Source organism: Xiphias gladius, chromosome 22 (genome assembly GCF_016859285.1).
Source record: "Xiphias gladius isolate SHS-SW01 ecotype Sanya breed wild chromosome 22, ASM1685928v1, whole genome shotgun sequence".
NCBI classification, from domain to species: Eukaryota; Metazoa; Chordata; class Actinopteri; order Istiophoriformes; family Xiphiidae; genus Xiphias; species Xiphias gladius.
The window spans coordinates 23,446,783-23,469,255 of NC_053421.1; the positions used below are offsets into that span (position 1 = coordinate 23,446,783).

General features: G+C 39.7%; 1 protein-coding gene across 1 annotated transcript; it reads left to right on the top strand.

Annotated features, from left to right (window-relative positions):
* The first annotated feature begins 371 nt into the window (after positions 1-371).
* Positions 372-19,088, top strand: scn1ba (sodium channel, voltage-gated, type I, beta a). The gene is made up of 6 exons (XM_040117422.1): positions 372-426; positions 11,731-11,897; positions 12,774-13,011; positions 14,723-14,864; positions 15,175-15,246; positions 17,521-19,088. The coding sequence occupies exons 1-5, from the start codon at positions 372-374 to the stop codon at positions 15,239-15,241; spliced, it is 669 nt and encodes a 222-aa protein (XP_039973356.1). The 3' UTR covers positions 15,242-15,246; positions 17,521-19,088.
* Positions 19,089-22,473: the final 3,385 nt, after the last annotated feature.

The window sequence follows — 22,473 nt, forward strand, 5'->3', positions numbered from 1 at the left end:
CGACCGCCCCTTCTTCCAGCCCTTGTATCAGCTGAAAGGAAAAAAGGGGGGAAAGAGGAAGAAGAAGAAGAAGGAGAGACCCAAGTGAACCACACCCAGGGTCCCAACTGCATCAGGAAAAGAGTCACCTCCTCTCACCTCCCAGACTTTTAATCATAGTTAGGAGGTCTTTGGTATCTTTGTGCTCATCACCAAGCTGGATTAGCTGCTGTAGCTGTGTTGTCTGCCTGTGTGTCTCACTTTCTGCAGTGTGTGTGTGTGTGTGTGTGTGTGTGTGTGTGTGTGTGTGTGTGTGTGTGTGTGTGTGTGTGCGTGCGTGGAGTGCTTTGACGCCGCTGAGAGCTGCCACCAGTCTTCTTTCTCCTGTCAGGATGTCTGCAGAACACGAGCTGCTGCTGCTACCACTGGCCCTCCTGGTGCTTCAAGGTGAGTGGGCAGTGGTTGCGTTGCCATGCCGACGCCGTGATGGCAACACCTTGGCATGCATATGAGCCACCATTCAATCTGCCATTCACTGTCTGCGCTGTGTGTTACTGTTGAGGTGTTTGCCATTGTCTGACGTTGCCCTCTCTACTGCTGTCTGCTGTTTGAAGGCAGTGTTTTGGGATTTTTCCTCGAGCCTGTGAGTGTGTTTATGGACGGTTGTGTTTGTGTGTGTCGGTGTTTGTTCAGATGCATATGTGTGAATGAGTGTTTGTGGTTCCGTGGTTGAGTGTTCTGCTTGCTAAAAGCCCAGCTGTTCAGGTTTTTTTGGGTTTTTGTTTTGTTTTTTTTCCTTTTTCCGGATAATGAGATGAGACCTTGTGGGGCCGTTAAAATGGACAGCACACACACACACACACACACACACACACACACACACTCACACGCTCATACATGCATGCACACACATACAGCAGCCGTTGTGTATTCAATGCCCTAGAACAATGTACATTATTCATGTCTTGCTGTGTCTTACACTGGGCCATAGTGTCCCTCTGATGTGTATGTCTGCATGTGTGTTTGCAGTTCAGCGCGGTTTCATATGATTATTTTCATTATCAATTAATATGCCGACGTTTTTCTCGATAATTCAGTCTTATAATTGGTTAATCAAACGTCAAAAAATAGAGAAAAATGCCTATCCCCATTTCCTAAAGTCCAACGTGACATCATTAAATGTCAAAAACCCAAAGATATTCAGTTGCCATTGACATAAAACAGAAAAAGGCGACATATCCTCACACTGGAGAAACTGGAACCAAAGAATCTTTAGTGTGTTTGCTTGAAAACTTTTTAAATAATTAATTGATTATCAAAACAGTTGCTGATTCATTTTCTGTCAATCGATTAATCAACAAGCCCTAGATGAGTTCAGTGGACGTTTTCAGTGATTGATTTCAGCACTCGTGACGAGTTGTTCCTGCAAATGTTCCTGTTAAGGCACTTTTTTTCTGTTTGATACTATTCAGACTGTGCACCTGCTGGAAGAAAATTCAGCTATTTTTCATAATACTGCAGCTGGTGGCTTTCACTCGGGTCAGGTCTCTACTGTGTATGCAACGTATGTACTAATACTGCCCCAGAAAACTAGCTTCATGAAAGAGAAAATTTTCCTTTAAATTTGTACCAATCATCTAAGCTGTTCCCCAACCTTTCCAATCCTCCTGCTGCATCGTTTGAGATATCGCGACTCAGTTTCCCACCTTCACAAGGAGCCGTTAACTGCAATTTATTCTTTTATGGTGGGAGAAACACCTTGCACTGACGTGAAAATAGCCTGAGGTGTATAATCCGTCCCCTTTAAGTTACTGTCAGTCTCATGGCACCCACAGGAAGAGAAGCTACTCTGCAAAGAAGTGATCTTTCGCAAGATAACACTGTCAGCGTCTCTTTATTTATGGCCTCTTGGTTTATTTGAAAACATAACTAAATGTAAAAAAAGATCAGTTGGAATGCATTAAAAAAGATTTGGGGGAATTTACACAAGATGCAGACGTTGGTAAATGGGTTAAAACCAAAGTTTTTCTTCCTTTAAATGCTTTTATTTTTTAACATAATAAAAACCCAATCCAAGTTCAAACAAAAAAAAAGCAGTTTACCCATTTTTTAATATGTTTCTCAAAAAAAAAACATACACGTCAAAAGTTTTTTTAGATGGCATGTTGTCATCAGAGATAATCTTATTTTAAGCACTGAGATTTAAAATCGAGCACAAAAAGTAGGCAATGCATTAGAAGAGAGATTTACTGAGTACTTATGTCTGTCGGCTAGCTTCTCTTTGTCTGACACTCTGTCACGGACAACAATACTACTGACCACACATGCCGCACATGCAAAAGCCAGCAGAACTTCATAATCTCAAAAACAATAAAAAGATCACAGTAATGTTGTTATTCCTCTAAGCAAAGTGGCAGTTCATTCAAGAGATGAGGTTGTAACAATCGCAGGCAGAGCTGCAGAATGTCGAGCCAGGAACCGAACAGTGAGTGCGAGCGAGGCCTGGCAAAAAGTAAGAAGGTTATACAACCTCGACTGACAGAAATAGACGGTTTGGTTGAAGGGCCAGCGGGTTAGTTAAGGACTGAAGTGAGTGAGCACATCTGGAGCTGGACACAGTGAGGATGAGGATATAAGGCGAGGCAGGAAATTGGATGGAATCTTCCAAAAGTAGAGGAAAAGGAACAGATTGAGGCTGATAAAAATAGCAGCATGTGCTCTTTTTATTTTGAAATGTGCATTTGCATGTGCTTTTAAAAATAAAAACGGGGTGAATTCAAGACGTTTCTGATAGGCAATGGATCTCCAAGGAAAGGAAATACACATATTACAACAATTAAATATTAACTAGGGTGATTTGAGGATGATCACAAGCTCCACCCATGCTCCATCACACTAAGCTCCATCTAAATGAAGTTTGTTGACAGGTGCAGAGGATAAACGTAATCAGAAAAAGAAGAATCGGGAGCAATAAAGAGACAGCTCGCCCCAAAACACAATAGAACCCACTTAGAGATCACCTGTAGTTCGTCCTAAGATCAGCACTGAAGATGCATAAATTATGAAGGAATGTTTTCTTCATTTTTTAAAAATGAATTATGACATTAGATCCCTACAAACAACACTCAGCCAAGGTTTACAATAAAGTCTCAATTTGTTCATGCTGTCTTCAAAAATGACACGAACTAGTCAACTGGCAGAGTCGTGTGTCCCTGCTCTCCAGAACACAGGCTCATAAAACCTAATGCGTCTAATGGCAGCTTGAACTAATGCATGCAGCAGAGAGACTCTTTGTGTCCAGAGTCGCTCCATGGAGCCATTTAGTCTGCAGTCGAGTACCAACCCGCGGTCAAAGGAGATCACTGTCAACAGGAAATTTGAATGACCACAGCATCGAGCCATTTGGATTCATGTACATTCCATCACTCCATTCCAACCACTGCGTCTGCACAAATTGGAAATAACATTAGGGAGAGTTGCAGGGGGGAGAACATAAACCGATTACAGATGCTCACTCAAGTGATGCACTGCAGCAAGTTTTCAAAAGCACATCAAGTGTGATTCATGGTCTGTACTTATGCTTTGGGAATTGTCTAGAGAAAAGCACTCGTGCTCTGAATTGTGATACAGTTTGCAGTTTTTCCAAACTCTTAAACTAGGAAAATAACACATTAGAATGGAGGCCGTAAGTTGTGAAAAAAAACATTTTTTTCTTCAGCATTTACATTTAGAATAAAAAAATCTTTTTTCCCCATAAAAGTTGAATAATTCAATAGAATCAAAGTCACCTCTATTCCCACCTGAGTGTGCTTACAACCCCTGATAAAATAAGGTCGTAGGATCCTGGTCTAGCAGACCTGCAATGGCTGCTACGTACAGTGTACAGGATGTCTGGATCTATATTTATTGCCCCGTACGGTCAGCAGGCGTTGTAAACAAGGAGCTCTTGACTGATGCACTCCATCTGAGTGGCCCTGCAATCTGAACAAACACATGAATGTCAGACTATGCAGCCCCAAAGCTTCATGGATCGAATTCTGATGGGAGTTTATTTTCTCATTCCAGTTGAGGCCTTTTTTTTTTTTTTTTTTTATATTGCGAGATCCTTTTCTAAACCACAAATTTGGAGCGAGATACTGTGCCGCGACCTAATTGCAGGCTGCGTGTGTGCTGCTCTCTTGTTTCACACACGACAGGCAAATAGACACACACACACACACACACACACACACACACACACACACACACACACACACACACACACACACACACACACACCTGAGCCCCTATTCATCCAGCTGTGTGAGGTCTGTATTCCCAGGGTGCCCTGTAGCAGCTGGAGGGGGGTGGGAGTCAGAAGAGCGAGAGGGGCTTTGAAGGACGAGATGACCTTCCACACAACTCAGTTTGTGTTTGTAGAACTGGGGCCTCATCAGCTTCTCATTAATTATTGTAAGCACCGTCAAAATAGAAAAGTATTTTTGCTCAGCCCTGAATGAATGTGCTGCTCTGCACTTTGCTCCTATGATAAGCGTGAAATTGCTAAAGCAAAAATAAAGTGGTCAGTAAGAATTTATAAATGTATTGGCTAATAGCTTGATATGTAGCTGTAAGCAGATTTCAAGTTTCTCATTTTTATTGGAAAATATACTTTGTTACTCCCATCTGGAAAAAATAAAAACTACTTCTAGCATTGAAACCAACCGAGAAAAATGCAAAAATCCCTCTAACTATCTATCACCGGTCACCAAAACTGGAGTTAACACGTGAACACACAGTTGTGGAGCTTGCTTATTTGTCGCAAGTACTGGGTGTACAGAATAACGCTGCCGAGAGATAGAAGAAACCCCGAAGAAGCTACAGCAAAAGCAAAATTAGCTCTCCGACAATCACTCAAGAAAGAAAGAAAGAAAGAGAAGGTGTGGAAGGAGCTGTTATCTTAGAGACAGGAAGACCAGTGAGAAGAGAGAGCTGAAGCTCATAAGTGCTGTCACTGCTACAATGCTTTATCAGCACCAGTGACGTACTTCTTCACTCCACTTGTACACTTACTTCACTGAGGTACTGCTCCTGGAAATTGTTATTAATCAGCACACGAAGAGATAATTTTCTCTGTGTGGAAACAGATGGAAGTATTGATTTGAATGTGTTTCAGTCAGTTTATAAAACAATGTGTCACCTGTGTCACCAAAATTTCAAACTCCGACTCCAACATTTGTGACAAGTACTGAAGCATTGATGTCACAACATGTTTTGAGCCAATTAATGGAAAAATAGTTAAATTTCAGATCAGGCAAATATGCTGGTTTTCAACTATTCACCAATGCAAAAAAATTCAAGCCTTAAAGCTGCACTACTCAATATTTTTATATTAACATTGACTAAAATTACTTTGTGTGATGTGAAAGGGGTTGCTTGCAGTTATGAACCATCAGAGAATTACAGTATACAGTATGCTGCTCCCTCAGCTCTACAGAATCTTAGCGTCTTTCAGCTCATTGTTTTGATTTTATGTCCCAAAACTGTAAAGTTGTAGCCTCTCATCAACCTCGTTTCCAAATACCGGGCAGTTGTTTTCAGCAAAAAAGAAAGAAAGAAAGAAAGAATGAAAAATCTCAACACCCACTGTACACTTCCTGCTCAGCACTGAACAGCAGACAAAGTTAGACGCTAGCTGGTGAACATAGTGGAGCATTTGGTGGAGACCAAAATCAGACCTAAAAGGAGAATAAATATTAGACTTACATTCATCAGGTGGCCAGAAACAAAACTACGAATAAACACTAATGTTGCTCTTGTCTCTAGGATGAGTAAAACGGCAATACTTTGCTAACATGTTATATAATATGTCAAACCTATGTTATATTAAGCCCATTGTGCAGGACACAGGTATAGCTCTTTTCCATGGCCCATATACTGACATGTCATAGCAGGAAAAGCATGGGTGTAACTAATAACATTAATGAGTGTAGATGTACCAGTGAGTCAGCATAAAAACACCAGCAGGCTGTTGCACCAGCTGTGTGAATGTTCAAACATACTATAGTTTATAACTTAAGGTTGCACCATAAAACATTAGATAGGATATACCTGTAACTGTTTGGGTGCTGACTTCGGCAGAATCTTTTGACCGGGATGTCAGTTTTCCCAGGGGCAATTTGCTGATATTTTTATTATTTATGAGTACTTTTTATGTGTGATACAGACATTTCACCTCGGTAAAAAACATAAAAGTACAACAAAAGCAATCAGTTGTGACCATTGAATTATCAGTGAGGTGACTGATAAATGTGTTGTGTGATATGTTAGCTAGGTTTTCTTTTTTAAGTCTGTTGGTGTCTTAATTTCTGTCATTAGTCTGTAATGTCCCATTTTACCTTTACAATGCACCAGGTGACTGTCACGTTCTGTGACAATGTTTTGATTGTGGTCAACTTAGGAAAATTGTAGCTCAGGTAGAGGTGGTGCAACTGAACAAATTGGAAAGCTTAGTGTGAAACTGACAAGTTCCAAAATACCTGTTACATAAGTATAAGTTTACACTCAAACTTATGATTTACATTATGTTCAGCTGGTGCAGCAGACTGCAGGGTCCTGGAACTAGAAAACCTAAAGTTGTCTGCTTTGGCGAGTCAAAATATCTGTCCAGAAAAACTCTAGAGGCTACATGTATGATTACAGGACAAATAAGGCTTTTAGTGGCATGACAAAGTTGAAGAGGCTTCTAAGCTGAAGATTTCTTGAGAAAAAAATGAATGCAGGCCTTGTATTTCATTCTTCAAAATAGATTTGGATCTATTTTGCAGGGCAAAATGTCAAATTACAGAGAACAGAGCTTGCAACAGAGAGAGATGAAATGAGATCAACATGAAGCCAGACAGCGGCCAAAGAGATCTCAATCTGCATGAATGCAGACATTCAGCAGAGAACAAAGTCTATATATCCTTGGTCCTTATCTTCAGTAATGGCCTTGATTTTGGAACCGATTTTGCCATTTAGCTCTTGCATCCTTGATTTCTGAAGGTTGCTTTGTTTATTTGTTTATGTCTCTTGATATTTTACCCCACATAAATCTCATAAGTGGGGACTGCAAGCTAATTCTGAGAAGGAATGAAGAGCAGAGATGAAATGTAGCAACGGTGTAAAGTTTGATTTGATCACAGAAGATCACAGGTTTGCCTCGCTGTCCTGGGAGCTTATAAGAAGTCCTCTTAAATTTTTATTTTTGACTTTGTGAGGCAATGTCCCTTCCTGCCCAGCACCAAACAGCAGACAGACACAGTTAGAGACTAGCTGGTGAACATAGTGGAACATTTAGCAGCTAAAGAGCCAGATATTTGTCTCAGGAGTTGGTGGAGACCAAAAACAGAGCTATACGAAGAATGAATATTGGACTTACATTCATCGGGTGACCAGAAACACAACTCCAAATAATTTTTGACTTCATAAGGCAATTTTATACGAGATTTTTATTTCTTTTTTGTAAGTAATTAAGTAAGAAATGTGGTGGAATTTGGTGCCTTGTTGTGGTTTTTGCACTCCACAAAACGGATAGTATGCTCTTGAAGCAACGGAGAAGCTGTTTGAGTGCAAGATGTAAAGATTAAAAGACAGTCTGGGATTCCCCGGGCTTGTTCTATACAGATGAACCAGCGTGCCATCACTCTACCAGCCAAGACAATGTGACAGCTTTGTGGAGTAAACTGAAAGCTACGCTTACAGAGCAGTGTGCTTCAGTGGACCACTTGTTCCAGTGGAAAGTCTCTCGCTTGCTTTGTGTCAAGGGAAATGTCATGGATGCTTGGCATTTCCCCAGGTTATATATGCCTACAGTGTGTGTGTGTGTGTGTGTGTGTGTGTGAGTTTATGTCCGTAGTAACCCAGGCATGGAAACAGATGATGTCCTCCCTCATCTCTTTTGCTGTCGCTTATCCAATTTTCTCTTCTCCTTCTCTCTCTTATGGCCAGTTCAGCAAATAACCTTGATCCTTTTGTATTTCCTTTAGCTCCCAGCAAAATGCTAAACTAGCTAACCTCGGTGGGTTGATGGTCTTTTGTGGCGCTAGAGCTATAAGTCAGTTTTTTGCTTTGTAGGCCTCAGGGGTATACAGCAACTGATATGAGGGATTATCCAGCCAGACCCCCTCTCAGGGAAAAAAAAACTCCTAATCTGCAATTTCTGGAATATCCGTTGCATAATCCTGGACCTAAATTCACAGATTATGCAATTGATTTGCATTTTCAATGCTCTGTGTATATGTGTCCTGCTGCTGTTAGTGAGAACTGTTACTGAGGCAGTTTGATGGCTCCGACTCTGTTTAGTCTGCACTTTGGATGTGCAGTTCCTTTTGTGTCTGCTTGCGTGTTTGTCTCCCTCTCACGCTCTGTCTTTTCCGCTGTCGTCTTAACTTGCTGTCTCAGCTTCGGACGGTCAGCAGCATCCCTGCTCACCTTGCACAATCTCACCTCTCGCTGCGTAACCGGCCTCCCTCAGGATTACTGCCCCACGCTGTGTCTCTGTGTTTGCTGCTGTTTCTGTCTTCATACACCCTCTTAATTTCAGTCTTGCTTCCCAACAAACATGCACTTTGTTGTCATTGTAATGTGTCTCCTTTCTATGTGTGTTCCAGGTCTCACCTCCTTTTCTCTGACCAGTCAATGTGCCAGCCATCTCAAACCCCTCTGTGTGTTTCTGCATGGGATGTCTTGCTCCTGTGTCTGTCTGGTGTCTCTTTGCCTTTCTGTCTCTTTCTGCATGTCTGTCTTCTCTACACAGTTGAAGCTGATATCCTAGAATCTCTCACAGACTCGAGTCAAAAAATCATTGCATATTAGTGTTTAACCTGCAATTTGGTTGTGTCTATTTGTAAAAATGTCTATTTGTTGATGTTTAAAATGCTTTCCTGTGAGATTTTACAGGGGCATTAAGTGATGAATGACTTTCATGGACCTCTATTGGCAGCCAAGGACTAGCAGCAGAACTGACAGCTGGTGCATCTTACAGCAGCATGTCATTAAAAAACAATCAAGTCACATTTGTAACAGACAAGAGAGCTAATTAGAGCAGAGATTAAACTGAAAACTATAAAATAACGCAACTGTTTTATATTTTCCGCTCACTGCATTTTTCCTGTGAATAAGTGCACCTGTTCTCTAGGCAGTTCAGAGAAGAATTTGCAAATGCTGTTTCCTTCAGGTCTGTTTATTATAATCTAGAGGTCCTCAAAGGACTCGCCGCCCAGAAAACCAGAAAACAAAAGACCCCGGCCTTAACCGAACCCTGTTTTGTAGGTTTAGAAATATAAGTTTTCCTCCCATTGACTTATTGTGGTAGGTTTCAGGTCTGTGTAAATGTCACTTTAAAGGAAAATTCCAGTTTATTACAACTTTTGCTGTATTCTAAGAGTTTTGGCCATTGTTTCAACCATTTATTATGATATTGTACCCACGAGAATAATTACAGAGATCTGGGAACATGACTATGCTACAACAAAGTCTGATATGAAAGAGAGTCTGAAACTAGTTAGCAAGTCAAAATGTCACTCAAAGTGCTAGTATTATACTGTATGGTAAATGCAAACTTGACCAAACCTACTAAAAAGAACAAACCAACAAAACCCTGAGTCTCAGTATCAACAATTTCAAGATTACGATGTCTTGCACGAAAAAAAAAAGGATGGTAAAAATACTGAAATTTCATTTATTTATATTGTCAAAAAACATTTGAAACGAATTGGGTGTCGGTGAAGGGGTTTTTCATCTGATACAACTTTGGGGGACAAAAAAAACACTGATTTAAACTACTATATTTTGAGTTAAAACTGAACCTGAGTGCACCAGAAATATCAGTAGTAATCCCATATTGCAAAGAAAGACTGTATGCATGTAACTAGTAGTAGGAGGTCTGTAACCTGTGATGAATGCTTGCAACAGACAGGTTGAGTGGTAATTTTAATATTCACCTTTGTTTTTTCTTCCAAATAACTGTGGCTGACCTGGCAGTTTGTTCATAACCTGTGTTATCATGTGACTGCTTGTATTCATGATGTCTTTTAAGAAATGTTGCTGCCTTCCCAGATCTCAGCAGTTATCCTGGTGAGGACAATTTTATTAATATGAATAAGAATCATGGCTAAAACTACAAAAATAAGACTCAAGTTTTATGAAGCTGCCATTCACCTTCAGGTGGTCAGCAGAGCCAACACGCCCTGATGAAATGAAATCCTTCATCGATGCATGCTGTATTTTCATCCATTTGAACAAAACGCAACTGATTACTTGCTCGAATGTGGCCTTGATACAAACACTCGCAAATTTGTGGCCAGAGCTCAGCAAAAAAAAAAATAAAGCGTTTAATCACCTGTCTATGTTCAGGTCGACTAAAACCGCCGAATTGGAATGAAATCAGTTTCAGTCAAGCTAAGGCTCGGGTTCAGTCGTTCTCGGGTCCAGCTGGGTGGTTCGGGTCTGTGTTTGGTTTTAAATGCACGGGTCCATCTCCTATACTGACATATGACAACAGTGGGGCCAGATACATTAGTTACAGTACATTTGGGTTTACATTTTTGGGCCTGTGAAGTCTTACATTATGTTCCTAACTTTCTCTTCTCCTCCTTCCCTTTTTTCTCCCCCCCCCTTCTCTCTCTGCAGTGCATCAGCCAGCATTAGGCTTTTTCTCTCCCGCTTCTCCATCTCCGCATGCTTTTGTAGAAATGGCTACTACTGAAGCTTGTGCTAACTTTCTCTTTCTTCCCTCTTCCTTCATTCTTCCCCCTCCCTGTTTCTCTGCAGTGTGGTGGCATTTCTATGTGTGTAATTCTTTTAAATGTCTCGCTATGGTGCTGCAATACTTGTATCCCAGGGAGTAAAAAATAGAGCCTTTGTTTTTTATATATTTGTATACATGGACGATGTGCAGCCACTGTGAATCTCAAACAGCCCTTTAATGATTTCTTAGAGTTCATCTGATCAGCGTCGTGGTATGTGTTTCCTGTCCTCTCCCTCATCTCCCTCCCCCTCCATCTTAAAATTTGAAACAAAAGCTTCCCCAGAGGTCAAAGTTGAGAATAGCACAAGAACATTGGTTGAGAGCGATGCTGAGGCCTCAGTGGAAACTGCAAGGTGCAGTTTGAGAAAGAAACATTTGGAGTTACAGGTGTGTAACTCCTGGCCAATGAGAAGTATGTGTCACGGTGATGATGGCATATATAGACTCACGCTTCTATATATGAATTTAGCTCGGATACCAATTGACAGAATGCAAAAAAATAGTATCGCTCACTGCAACCTCTTTATTTCCCCTCAGTTTCACAGATTTAAAACACCTAAAATTTAAATTACCAAATTCGATATGAGAATGAACCAAATTCACAACAATCTATGAACTGAAATGACGAGTGGAAATAAAAAAATGCAAGAACAAAGCTGTGCCCGACATAAAAGAAAAAAAAAAAACTCGCATGCAATGAGCATTGGGAGCAAGCACGCAAAAATACAAAACTTAAAGTAGCTAACATTGTTTTGTAAAGTACTGTTTAGACAGTTTGCCTGCAAGTACTGAGATACTGGAAAACATCAGAGCTCTGCCCGTGTGTCAACCTTTCCCTTGAGTCACGGGTACATGAAAAAGACGATGATGGCCACCCACGGCTCTTACCTCTCAACCCTGTGACCTCCAAATAGACAGAGAGCCATAAAAACTGAGAGCACGATGTATCTAACTATGTGGTCTTCATCCTCTTCACTCTGCAGCATCTCTGTGCCACGGAGCCTGTGTGGAGGTGGACTCGGACACAGAGGCCGTGGCCAGTGAAGGCTTCAAACTGGGCTGCATCTCCTGTAAGATGAGGGGCGAGGTGCCCGCCACTGCCACCGTCAAATGGTATTTCAAGGCTTCAGATGAGCTCGATTTCTCCCATGTAAGTAGTAAAAGGATATACTGCATGACAAGGCAAACTTTGAAGCAGTAGAACTCAGCAACGAATTAAAGGAATAGTCGACATTTTGGGACATATGCTTATTAATGAGAGTGGTACCACTCTCACACTTGCACTCTACATTAAATATAAAGCTACAGCTGTTTAGCGTAGCTTAGCACAAAGACTGGAAACAGGGGGAAGCAGATAGTATTAGTTTATTAGTTAAAATTAATTAGTTATCAAGTATCTTGATAAAGCGATAGATAAAATCAGCACAAAGCCCCAAACATCCATCACAGCAGTGTCTTTTGTCTCCTCTTCTGGGAAACAGCTTTGATGCATTTATCATGAGAAAGAGAGCAGACTCTTGCATTTTTTATTAGGGTCCCCCCCCCCCTTTGTGTCGACTGGAAGGCAGCGCTTTTGCTTACCTAAGGAGTCTTCACCGGGAAAAGCAAAGAGGCCATTACTGTATGTACAGTACCTATAGCAAGATAGATCCCATCAGCCCTCAGCTGCCATTTAGAATCTATATCCATTAATTCACCAGGAAGTGCAGAAGTGAGGCTATTACTGCAGCTCGGACAGTATCGGAAAAATAGCAGCAGGGGTGATGTGGAGGCCAGCTGTCTGACCTCAAGTATGACAGGAAAATTGAAATGCTAACCTGACACTCTGGGTATGAATATTCAAATCAAGACAGAACAATCAGTTTGTCTTACACCTACTACAAGGATGTGTGAATGAGCACTGGAGCCCAGCACATCCCTTACAACCCTTACATCTCAGCACTGTCAGAACATTTAGCTTAATGTTCACAGTCTATTTTACCTTGCCTCCTGTTCAAAGAAATCCCGTTCTGTGATTCTCTTCCAGTTATACAGCTATGGAGATCAAATGGGCGACATCATTGACCCGCGATTCTACGAGCGTCTGTACTGGAACGGCAGCAAGCACACCAGGGACCTACAGGACGGCTCCATCTACATCCTCAATATGACGTACAACGACACGGGAACCTACCAGTGCATATTCAACCGCGTCCTCATGTACCCCAACTACGAGTTTCAAACCAACACTAGCAAGACTATCGTCATTAATGTGGTGCCACGACGTAAGGGCGGAGGGGAGGGATGTTGTACTGAATGCTTGAGCGGGAAAGAGTGACACTAAATTTGCCAAAATCACCATTGACTTGCATTTCTGGGTTTAAATTTTTATGTTTTGGGACAACATGATATCACACTGAGATATCTGAAGAGCATTTGGGAGACCAGAGCCCATATTTATCAAACATATAATTACACTGAAGAAATTGCATAGGCATTAATTCTCCTGCAAGAGTTCAAATAGTTTTTCCCACATTTCAGTTGTCCACTGAACACTCACGCCACAACAGCCCAAGCCATTTCTACACCTACAATACATACAATAATACATGGTAAGGGTTTTCCTTTAAGAGGTGAGGATAGCTCTGTTGTTACAGTGTATACACAGTAAGGGATTATGTTATCTGTCTGTTTTAGTCAAACACTGCCTTCTACATGTCTTGTGAATAGTCCCAGTCCAAACAAAAGCAAAAACAGCCATGCAAGCAGAGTTTAAATTTGCCCAAGCCTATTTGCAGAGCTGCAGTGTTTGTTTTTCTTCCACAGATCATAAACATCTAAGAACGAAACTCTCAGGAACATTCTCGCCATGTTTCTAAGTTCTCGAATTGTCAGAGTAGTGTTGATGCATTTCCTTGCATTTCAGTCAGATCTACTGTTAAAGCCTCTCTAATCAATATTTTTATATTAATGATCGGCCAGATGATGACATTGATACAATGATATTTTTCTGGTGGACAGAAACAGGACTTTAAATGAGTGATAATGTTGCTACCTATCTGCTGTACGTATTAAAAGGCAGATGTTTGCTAGCAAGTTCACCATATCAACTCTATACGTGTTAAGGTTAATTTAAGATTATGTTTACAGATTGTTGTTCTGCCCCAAGTGCTAAAAATGCAGGTTTAAAGAGTCATTCAAGTTCATTAAAGTTCTCCTTAGCTCTGTGTAGAATTCCAGCATCTTCGGTTTTTGCCGCAGCCACTTTTTTGTTGCAAGAAAAGATCTAAGAGTCTGCTATAACGCGATGTACCCAGCATTAAACAGCAGACGAACAAAGTTAGCAACTAGCTGGTGAACATAGTAGAGCATTTAGCAACTAAAGAGCCAGATATTTCCCTCAGGAAGTGGTAGAGACCAAAAACAGAGCTAAAGCGAGAGTTAGTATTGGACTTACATTGACCAGGTGGTTACAAGTTTGTCACATTAACTAAAAAAGTGATAACATATTGTGTTTTATGTTTGTTCTGATGCCCCCAAGTGTTCAAAAACATATTAATGCAGGTATTTTTACTTAATGTTTATTAAAGTGGGTGCTTTTAGTGACCAGTGCTTAAATTAGCACAAAGGTGTCCTCCAAGGTTCAATGCTTGGTCCTTAATTCATTTTTATTACTTGAAGCAGGCAGTTTAACCACTAAAAGCTGTTTGTTTCACCGCAAGGCTACAATAAGCAGTAAACTTTAACCTGTGGGGCTTTTACAGCAGAACGCTAAACCCTTGCAGACATCAGATCCTGAAGGTTAACTATATCTGAAACAGCATTCAGGAAATGAATTTCCTGAAAGGGGGTCGTGAATTATGTCTCATATCGTTCAAAAAATGTTTGGCCTGGGCAGCCCTCAGTTCTTTTCATGGTACAAATTAGACTCAAACCCCTTTCCATGAGTACACAGATATAATACATCTTAACTTATCTCCCTCTCTGTCTCTGTAGTCACCAGGGGAATGGCATCCATCTTGTCTGAGGTGATGATGTATGTCTCCATCATCGGGCTGCAGTTCTGGCTGCTGGTTGAGATGATTTACTGCTACAGGAAGATCTCAGTAGCAGGAGAGGAAGCTCTGAGAGAGAGCGCGTGAGTAACACCTAAATCAAACAAACACAAACACACATGCAGCCAGCCTCCCTCCAGTGCATCTCCTTCATACCCAGATCCTGCTGGGCCGTCCAAATGTCCTGATTTCCCACCTTCTGCTTTTTTTTCCTTTCCTGTCATTGTTTGGAAAGCGGAGACGCAATCTATTTCAATGTGCTCTTTTCAATATAACAAACATTTTCCCCTTTTCCTCACTGAAACTGATATCTTGTTCTGTTTCTGATTCACTGATCTCGACTGCCTGTTTTTCCTCTTCTTTTTCTCATGTCTACCACTCTCTTTCCTTCAGGGCGGAGTATTTAGCCATAGCATCGGAAAGTAAAGATAATTGTGCAGGTGTACAAGTGGCAGAATAGCACTGGTAGGTCTGCATTCTCATTAAACTTGATCTCCAAATTCACTTTTTTCTTATCTTTTGCTTTGTTCTTTTTTTTTTTAATCATATACTATTCACGGCTCTTTCCATACAAAAGTATTGACTGTTAATTAATGTCAACCCAAGACCCAATCAGACAGGCCTAAATTTAATTCTTAAGCCAGTGGGTTCCAACCTTTTCTTGCTTGTGACCCCCCTAAATATCAAGCAAAGGTACATGTCTAGGAGTAGTGAGCAGTTCAGTCAAAGAGTGATTTTCTCTTCTCAGATTGTTTAATTTGAAAAAAAATGTAAACAGAAAAGATAGTAGAAAGGTCTCAATGTGGCTCTTTCAGCTAGAAGCCGGATTCTTGCCAGGTGGAAATCTTCTGCTCCTCTTAACCATCATTAATGGATTACAGACATTTTCTATTTAAATTTTTCCAGTATTTTGGTTTATGATGAAAATACCTGCAGAACTAATGACATTACCGTCAGCCTCAGTTGCACTTTGTCTTTAGTGCTAGCAAGGGCTAGCATGCTAAATCACTAAATGAAGACTTTATACCAGCTAAAAATGTCAATGTGGGTATGTTAGCATATACAGCATCACAGAGCCCCAACATGACTATAGACTCACAGTCTTATTTTATATTTTCCGTGTAATTCTGCAGCTTTTTTTTCTCATTGGGGACCAAATCCCTTAGAATTTTGTTCTTGTTTCTTTCTGCCATACTCTTTACTTTCATCTCTCGTGTTTCGTATTTATTCAAAATATGAACTAAGGCTTGACTGTTACAATACATGGCAGTTTTATTATTTCCCCAGGCACCGCGAGACCAGCCAGAACTCTAAAGCTAAAATGATTAGGTGGTTGATCAATTAGATGAAACTTAATTGGCAACAGTTTTGATACTGGATCAATCATTTGTCTTTTTCTTTATGCAAAAATGGCAACAAAAAAAAAAAAAAATCACAGGTCCCAGCTTCTCAAATGTGAAGATTTGCTACTTTCCAAGTTTTCTATTACAGTAAACTCAACATGTTTGTGTTTTTGACTGGTGGTCAGCCATTTATATATGTTCACCTGGGCTCCAATAATGATGGGCATTTTTTGCTATTTTCTGATATTTTATACATTGAGAAATTAATCAATTATTAAAGAAAATAACAGTCAGACCTATTGATAATGATAATAGTTGTTGGTTCCAGCCCTATAGTACTCCTGTGGTGGAATAATACAACCTTACCTGAGGCTTTTTGTGTTAATTACTTGATACACTGAAAAAAAATGTAATGCAATTTGACAAAACAATATAAACTAAAATAATTAAGGTCTTAAAACTAGATTTGCCCTACAAGACCAGGCTACAGGAGGAGGAGGGAGGCCCTGTCATAGCTGTTATTGTACTTCAAGTGGTACAAATTTTTCCGACAAAGTAGTGGCTGATCGAACTATGTAGACAGAAATTAAAAACCAAAATAAACTGAGGATTTAGGGGCCCTGGGCAGTTTCCTGCTTTGCCCAGTTAGTAACCCAGCCTAGTTTACCACCACCAGCTTGGGAACCGCTGCCTTAGACAACCTCACCTTAAAAGAATCTCCGGTTAGGCAGCATGCCGCATTCAACTTTGCGGTCTTCAATCGACTTACTTACCCATCAAACTTTTTTAACTAAGCTTCGGTGCCATTCAGTAGGTAGTTGTGTGCATAGCCCATTCTATATTTAGGCCAGCTGCAGGACAGTGAAGCAAAAAAGTGTGTCCACACACTGGATTTTGTCTCCCAAAATTTTTATTAGACTGAAAGATCAATGTTTCAACACTGCAAGTGTGCAGACTCTAACTTTTTCAAAGTGACGATCTAAATGTTTTACCCCCTCACAGTACCAACTAGTGTTCTCAAAGCACCTATTTTGTTCCCTCACTCAATTAAGCAATTTGTACCCTAAAACTACTTAATTTCCTCCATTAAACTTCATATTACTTTCATTTCTATTTGACTTTCTCCCCTCTACAATCTTGCTATAGGCCACTTGAATTTAGTAAAAATTTATTTTTATCTTGGACTGAGATACTGGAATGAAAGACAATGTTATGTTGTCTCTGACATCCCGTAAACACATTTGGTTTCGATTTTAGATAGATCCTTGTGTTCTCAACAAGTCAGCGTTATTTGTCCATGGAGAAACTTCATATGTTACTGTGTGTTACCTCCGTCCCAGCCCTACCCCGTCTTTAGCATTAATCATTTTATCTGTTTTATGTTTTCTTACTTAAGGTCAAGGAAGAATTCAAGACGGCTTCCTTGATGAAACTCACATCCACTTTTGTGCCCTCCTCTCCTCTCACCGTCACTCGCCTCCCGCCATCCTCTCGGCATGATGGAAAAATGAAACCACAGAGAGCAGAAAGAGCTTCACTGAAAGGTTTTTAATTGACTTCCTGCAAAATGGATGTGAAGGACTGAGCTGTATCCCGTTCTGAGGGACAGAATGGATGCGTCAGGTCGTGGTTCAACGGGACAGAGGGAGAGAGAGAATTGCACTGTACATAGGTATATAAGTATGCACAGATAATCTTTGAACATATGTAGAGTATATTACTGGCCTACATTGTATATTTACTATTTGCATGCTTACGAGCTTAGCCAAATAACTGACAACGTGCTCAAGATGTTGTGCCACGTCTTTAAGAGTTTCGAATCAGCTTTGTCACATTTGATTACACACAGTGTGTTGGCGTCAGGGTTCCACCGATATGGGTTTTGAAAGTCAATTTTTGAACCAAACCTTTGTCAGTGTTGACTCTGTAGGTCTATGAAGCTGCGGTGCAAATAAAATGTTTTTAAATGAACAAACACAACAGGAAGAAAATTTGGATTAATTTTATTTTTTAAATACTAGTAAGGCTTTCTTGCTGTTGTGATGTAACTCTTCTTAAAACTGCAGAGGAAACAGTGCTGCAACAGCATATATTTTGTCCTGATGTTCAAATGTTTCATTTTCGACCAGTTTTATTGCTAAATAATTACAAGTATTTGGTGTTTTCCCCCAATTTTAAAAAAAAAATCAAGATCAGCCTGAAAAAGCCCCCAACCCCAAAAAAAAGCATTTGGACCAAAATGAGACACAATAAGTGAAAATACAAAGGAAAAAAAAGTATCTCGGCAGTGAGCCATACAACAGGCGGACCAACATAAAAGGTCAAACCCAAACTGGCAACACATGCAAACGTTTTTCTTTCGTCTTGAGAAATTTCAACGTACGGAATCAGAGAGCAGATTGTAATTAAGTAGATGTGAAAATGTGAGATGAAATGTCACTTTTGGAGCAGCTGTGAAAATCAGTGAGTCATGATTGTCACACATCAGGTTAAAGTTGCTGTATTCAGTCGCTTCTGCAGGTTTAAACACAACCTAACAGGAAAGTGATCGCCCATCACCTTCACACATCTGCTCACCAGGAGAGACGTTATCTGTATTGAATGCAAATTCTGCGAAATGTTTAGTTCATCACCGGGGGATGTTTGAAGAAGATTTTTTTTTAGCTCTCAGATAAAGGAAAATACAATCATCAGGTTGTACATTCTAGGTAAAACATGGCAGAAAAACACAACATAACAAAAGTCATGTTTTTAATGTTTCACATTGGACAGGGGAAGCAACTGAGATGAGACCCTGTTTTATCTTAAATTCTCAGAAATCGGTGATGTTTTTCCTGTGTTTTCCTTAATCCTTAGAGCTCATGATGCATAAATCTGCTATAAAAATGTTGGAAATGTTGATTTTTGTGCAACAACAATCTAAAGCCGCATTTTTAGTGGGAATTCCCTTTTAATTAAAGTACTGCGGGCCTTTTTTTTTTTTTTTTAGCAGAACACCAACCTGTTTAAATTGGCTAAACACGATAGGCTGATTTTAATTTGGTCTTCAAAATTGCTTACAAGTTTTAGTGCTGAAAAAAACTCTCGCTACATTACAATGGCATCTGAGGCTTAAGCGGGGCTTCCTGTGACATATTAAAAGATGACTGCATCAGACTAATTTGTATCACTATAAAAAAAAATTTTTTTTAAAAATTCTGCTTTACCCATTTACCCTGAGGCGTGATATGAACGTGTCACTTTCCGCTGAGTTTGTCTACAGTGGAAACTTTCCCGCTGATGTGTAATTTCTCACAGATGTCTTAGTGTCTTTGTAGAAAATTAAGGGCTTGGCAAATTGCTATTATCTAACTGCCATGGGCAAATGTACCACAGAACCTGTCCAGTGTGCCTCCCAGAGTGAAGCCAGTGGAAACCAAAAAGGGAAAAGCAAAGAGCTGAAGCCTTGTTTTGTAAAAAACAAAACAAAACAAAAAAAGCAGCTGTATTTGCTTCTCTCTCAAGACGACCACTTATTGACTATTGGCGAACACTAGATGGCAGCCAAACACTGCCGTTCTGCATGTTTACTGTTCATCTCTTCTGTACCAAAACCGAGTTTGACACATTTTGAGATACTGAGACGGGAAGCCACGCAAACTGATAAATGAATACAGAATTAATGAATGCTAACTGATGGAATAAGAAAAGACCGCAACATGAATTTTTTTCAGTACAAACACACAATGTCCAAATTGTGTCCAAATAAGCTTTAAAAAAATGAAGAGAAGAAGAGAAATGATTGATATCTCCGTTTAAGGCATTTCAAGAAATGTATAGACTGCTTACTGAGCGAATTAATTTTTGGGTATGCATCAGTTTATATCATCATTAACGCTTTTTCCTGCACAGATGAACCGACCAGTGACTAGTTTTGTTTCAACTAAAACTGTCATTTTCAACTTCATGTGTAAGTGTGGGAATTTTTGCTTGCCAAAAAAGTGATACACTGAAAAAAATAAAACTCTTATGAGAAAACCCCATTGTGTCTGGCTTGAGTTCGGTTGATCTTACATGCAGTAAATGGAAGATTGGTGGCTGGTTTCAGTTTCAATTCACACTTCCCCTCCACGGTTTTCAAACAGGTTGAAAGCAAACTATGCTTCTCGGAAACCCTGTTCAACCATTCATTCACTACCACCTGCAACTCTACTTTTTTTTAAAAATCATTTCAGTTTATTACCCGGTATCTGAATGCTGTCACAAAGCCTTCTCTATACTGCCGAGCATTCGATGTTGGTGAGAAAACAATAGTTGGTTTACTTTTTTATTCTGTTGACTAAAAGTAGTCATATTCCAATATTTTGAGTCTAAAAACTCTGGAATGAACCAAGAAATAACCACCATGTGTAATTTTGTAACTTGTAAACTATCCTCAGGTTCCATGTGAACAATGAGGACATGGCCTCAGTGTATTTATGCTACTTTTGCTTATGCTCTCAGAAAAAGGGAAATGTAACTGATTTCTACCAAAACAGACACATACAATGGTAAAACAGTGTTGGGCACAGGGGCCATAACCCTGCAACGGTCAGAGGATCTTGGTTGAGAGAAAATCTACTTTGTAAAAAGTTGAAACGGGGTATAAATGCTGATCTAACACTATGGAGTTAATTTTCCCAACTTTTGAACACTTCTTTCACCTCCTTTCAAAAGCTAAAACTATGTTTAAAAAGCAGTTGCTGACCCGGTTTGACTTTGGAAAGGTCATAATGGAGGGGGTTGATGGTGGTCCACAGGGGCCCCAAAAGCCCCAGGTTTACTCAATATCAGTTGGTCCAACGTGCAACAATCAGCCACATCGTGCTTCTACTCTTTTGTCTGAATGGTGCCAAAACATTAAAACCAGTCATTGTCTGAAATTTGTTTAGAATTTGCACAGCTTAACTTCAATATCAACAGCTCCTCCATCCTCCATCCTGTGGCCCCGGTAGAGTGACTGTGTCAAAATATAGTTTTAAGACCTTAATTGTCTTAGTGTATATTTGTCCTTAATGTGTTGTAAAGTTGCGTTTTGTCAAACTGCTTCCTTTTTTTCTGTGTCAACTAATTAACACACAGAAAACCTCAGGCAAGGTAGCATTATTCCATCATAGGAGAACTGTAAGGCTGAAACTAACAATTATTTTCATTATTAATAGGCCTGAGAGTTATTTTCTTTGAAATAATTGATGTTCAATTAACAAAATGTCAGAAAATAGTGGAAAATGTCCATTATTCCTAAAAGCCCAAGTTATTATCTTTAAATGTCTTGTATTGTCTGACCAACAGTCAAAAACCCCAAGAGTTTATAATTAAGAAAACTAGCAAATATTCAGATTTGAGAAGCTGGTACCAAGGAAAATTTTGAATGATTACTTTAAAAACAATTTAAAACAATTAATCAGATATCTAAATTGTTGATATTGATGTCATCATTGATTAACATTAATAGTATGTCAATCAGTGATCAATGACCTTAATCGTTCAGCTTTAGAGAGCTGAATGGTTTCCGGGTGCCTGACCTAAACCGCCATAATTGGGCATAACACGTAATTTGAAGATGTCACCTTAGGTACCTTGGGAATTTGGGATGGACATTTTTTCAACAATTTTCTGACATATAACTGACTAAGCAATTAGTCAATTCATCAAAAAAAAAAAATTATCGATAAAACGAATAATTCTAAGTTGCACCCCTAGACAAAACACTTTATTTTCCTTTATTGCACTGGATAGATTTGAAAATGATCAGAGCATTATGTAACGCAGCATGAATATGAAAAACAATTACATCTGATAAAACCTTTATGCATACTGTTGCTGTTGTTGTATTCTATTCAGCATTGAAGATGGTTTTTCATTCTGTACAATGGTAACAAATGACTTGAGGGGCAGAGAAAATGCCTTGATATCATCCATCATAACCAGTATTGTCCCAGCATCTTCCACTGAACACTATCCACTAAGTAGCATCTAAGGCTGCTTGAGTTCAGGGAGTTAATTGTTAATCACTGGTCTCTTTGGATGTAAGTCAGCTACTGTAACTTTCATTGTAGACCCTTTGTGTAGACTAAAACTACCTCAATCTGTTGAAAGATGGCTGAAAAAAAGTTAACACAGAATGAACACAAATCACGTCTATGAAACTGGTCCCTGAGTCAGTGGTTTTATCTCATGACTGGGTTAACTTGAACAGAGAATTTCTCTTTGGATACGATTATTGTTGAGTTACAGAAGCCGATCTCTTATCACTGTATGAACTCAGTGATGTTAAGCCAAATTTGTCCCCGATTTAATCAAGCAAAGGCTGCTCTGCGTTTACTTAGAG

Coding starts and splice junctions, on each gene's coding strand:
- scn1ba (XM_040117422.1), top strand. CDS start 372: ATGTCTGCAGAACACGAGCTGCTGCTGCTACCACTGGCCCTCCTGGTG. Junction 427..11,730: donor GGCCCTCCTGGTGCTTCAAG/GTGAGTGGGCAG, acceptor TTCACTCTGCAG/CATCTCTGTGCCACGGAGCC. Junction 11,898..12,773: donor ATGAGCTCGATTTCTCCCAT/GTAAGTAGTAAA, acceptor ATTCTCTTCCAG/TTATACAGCTATGGAGATCA.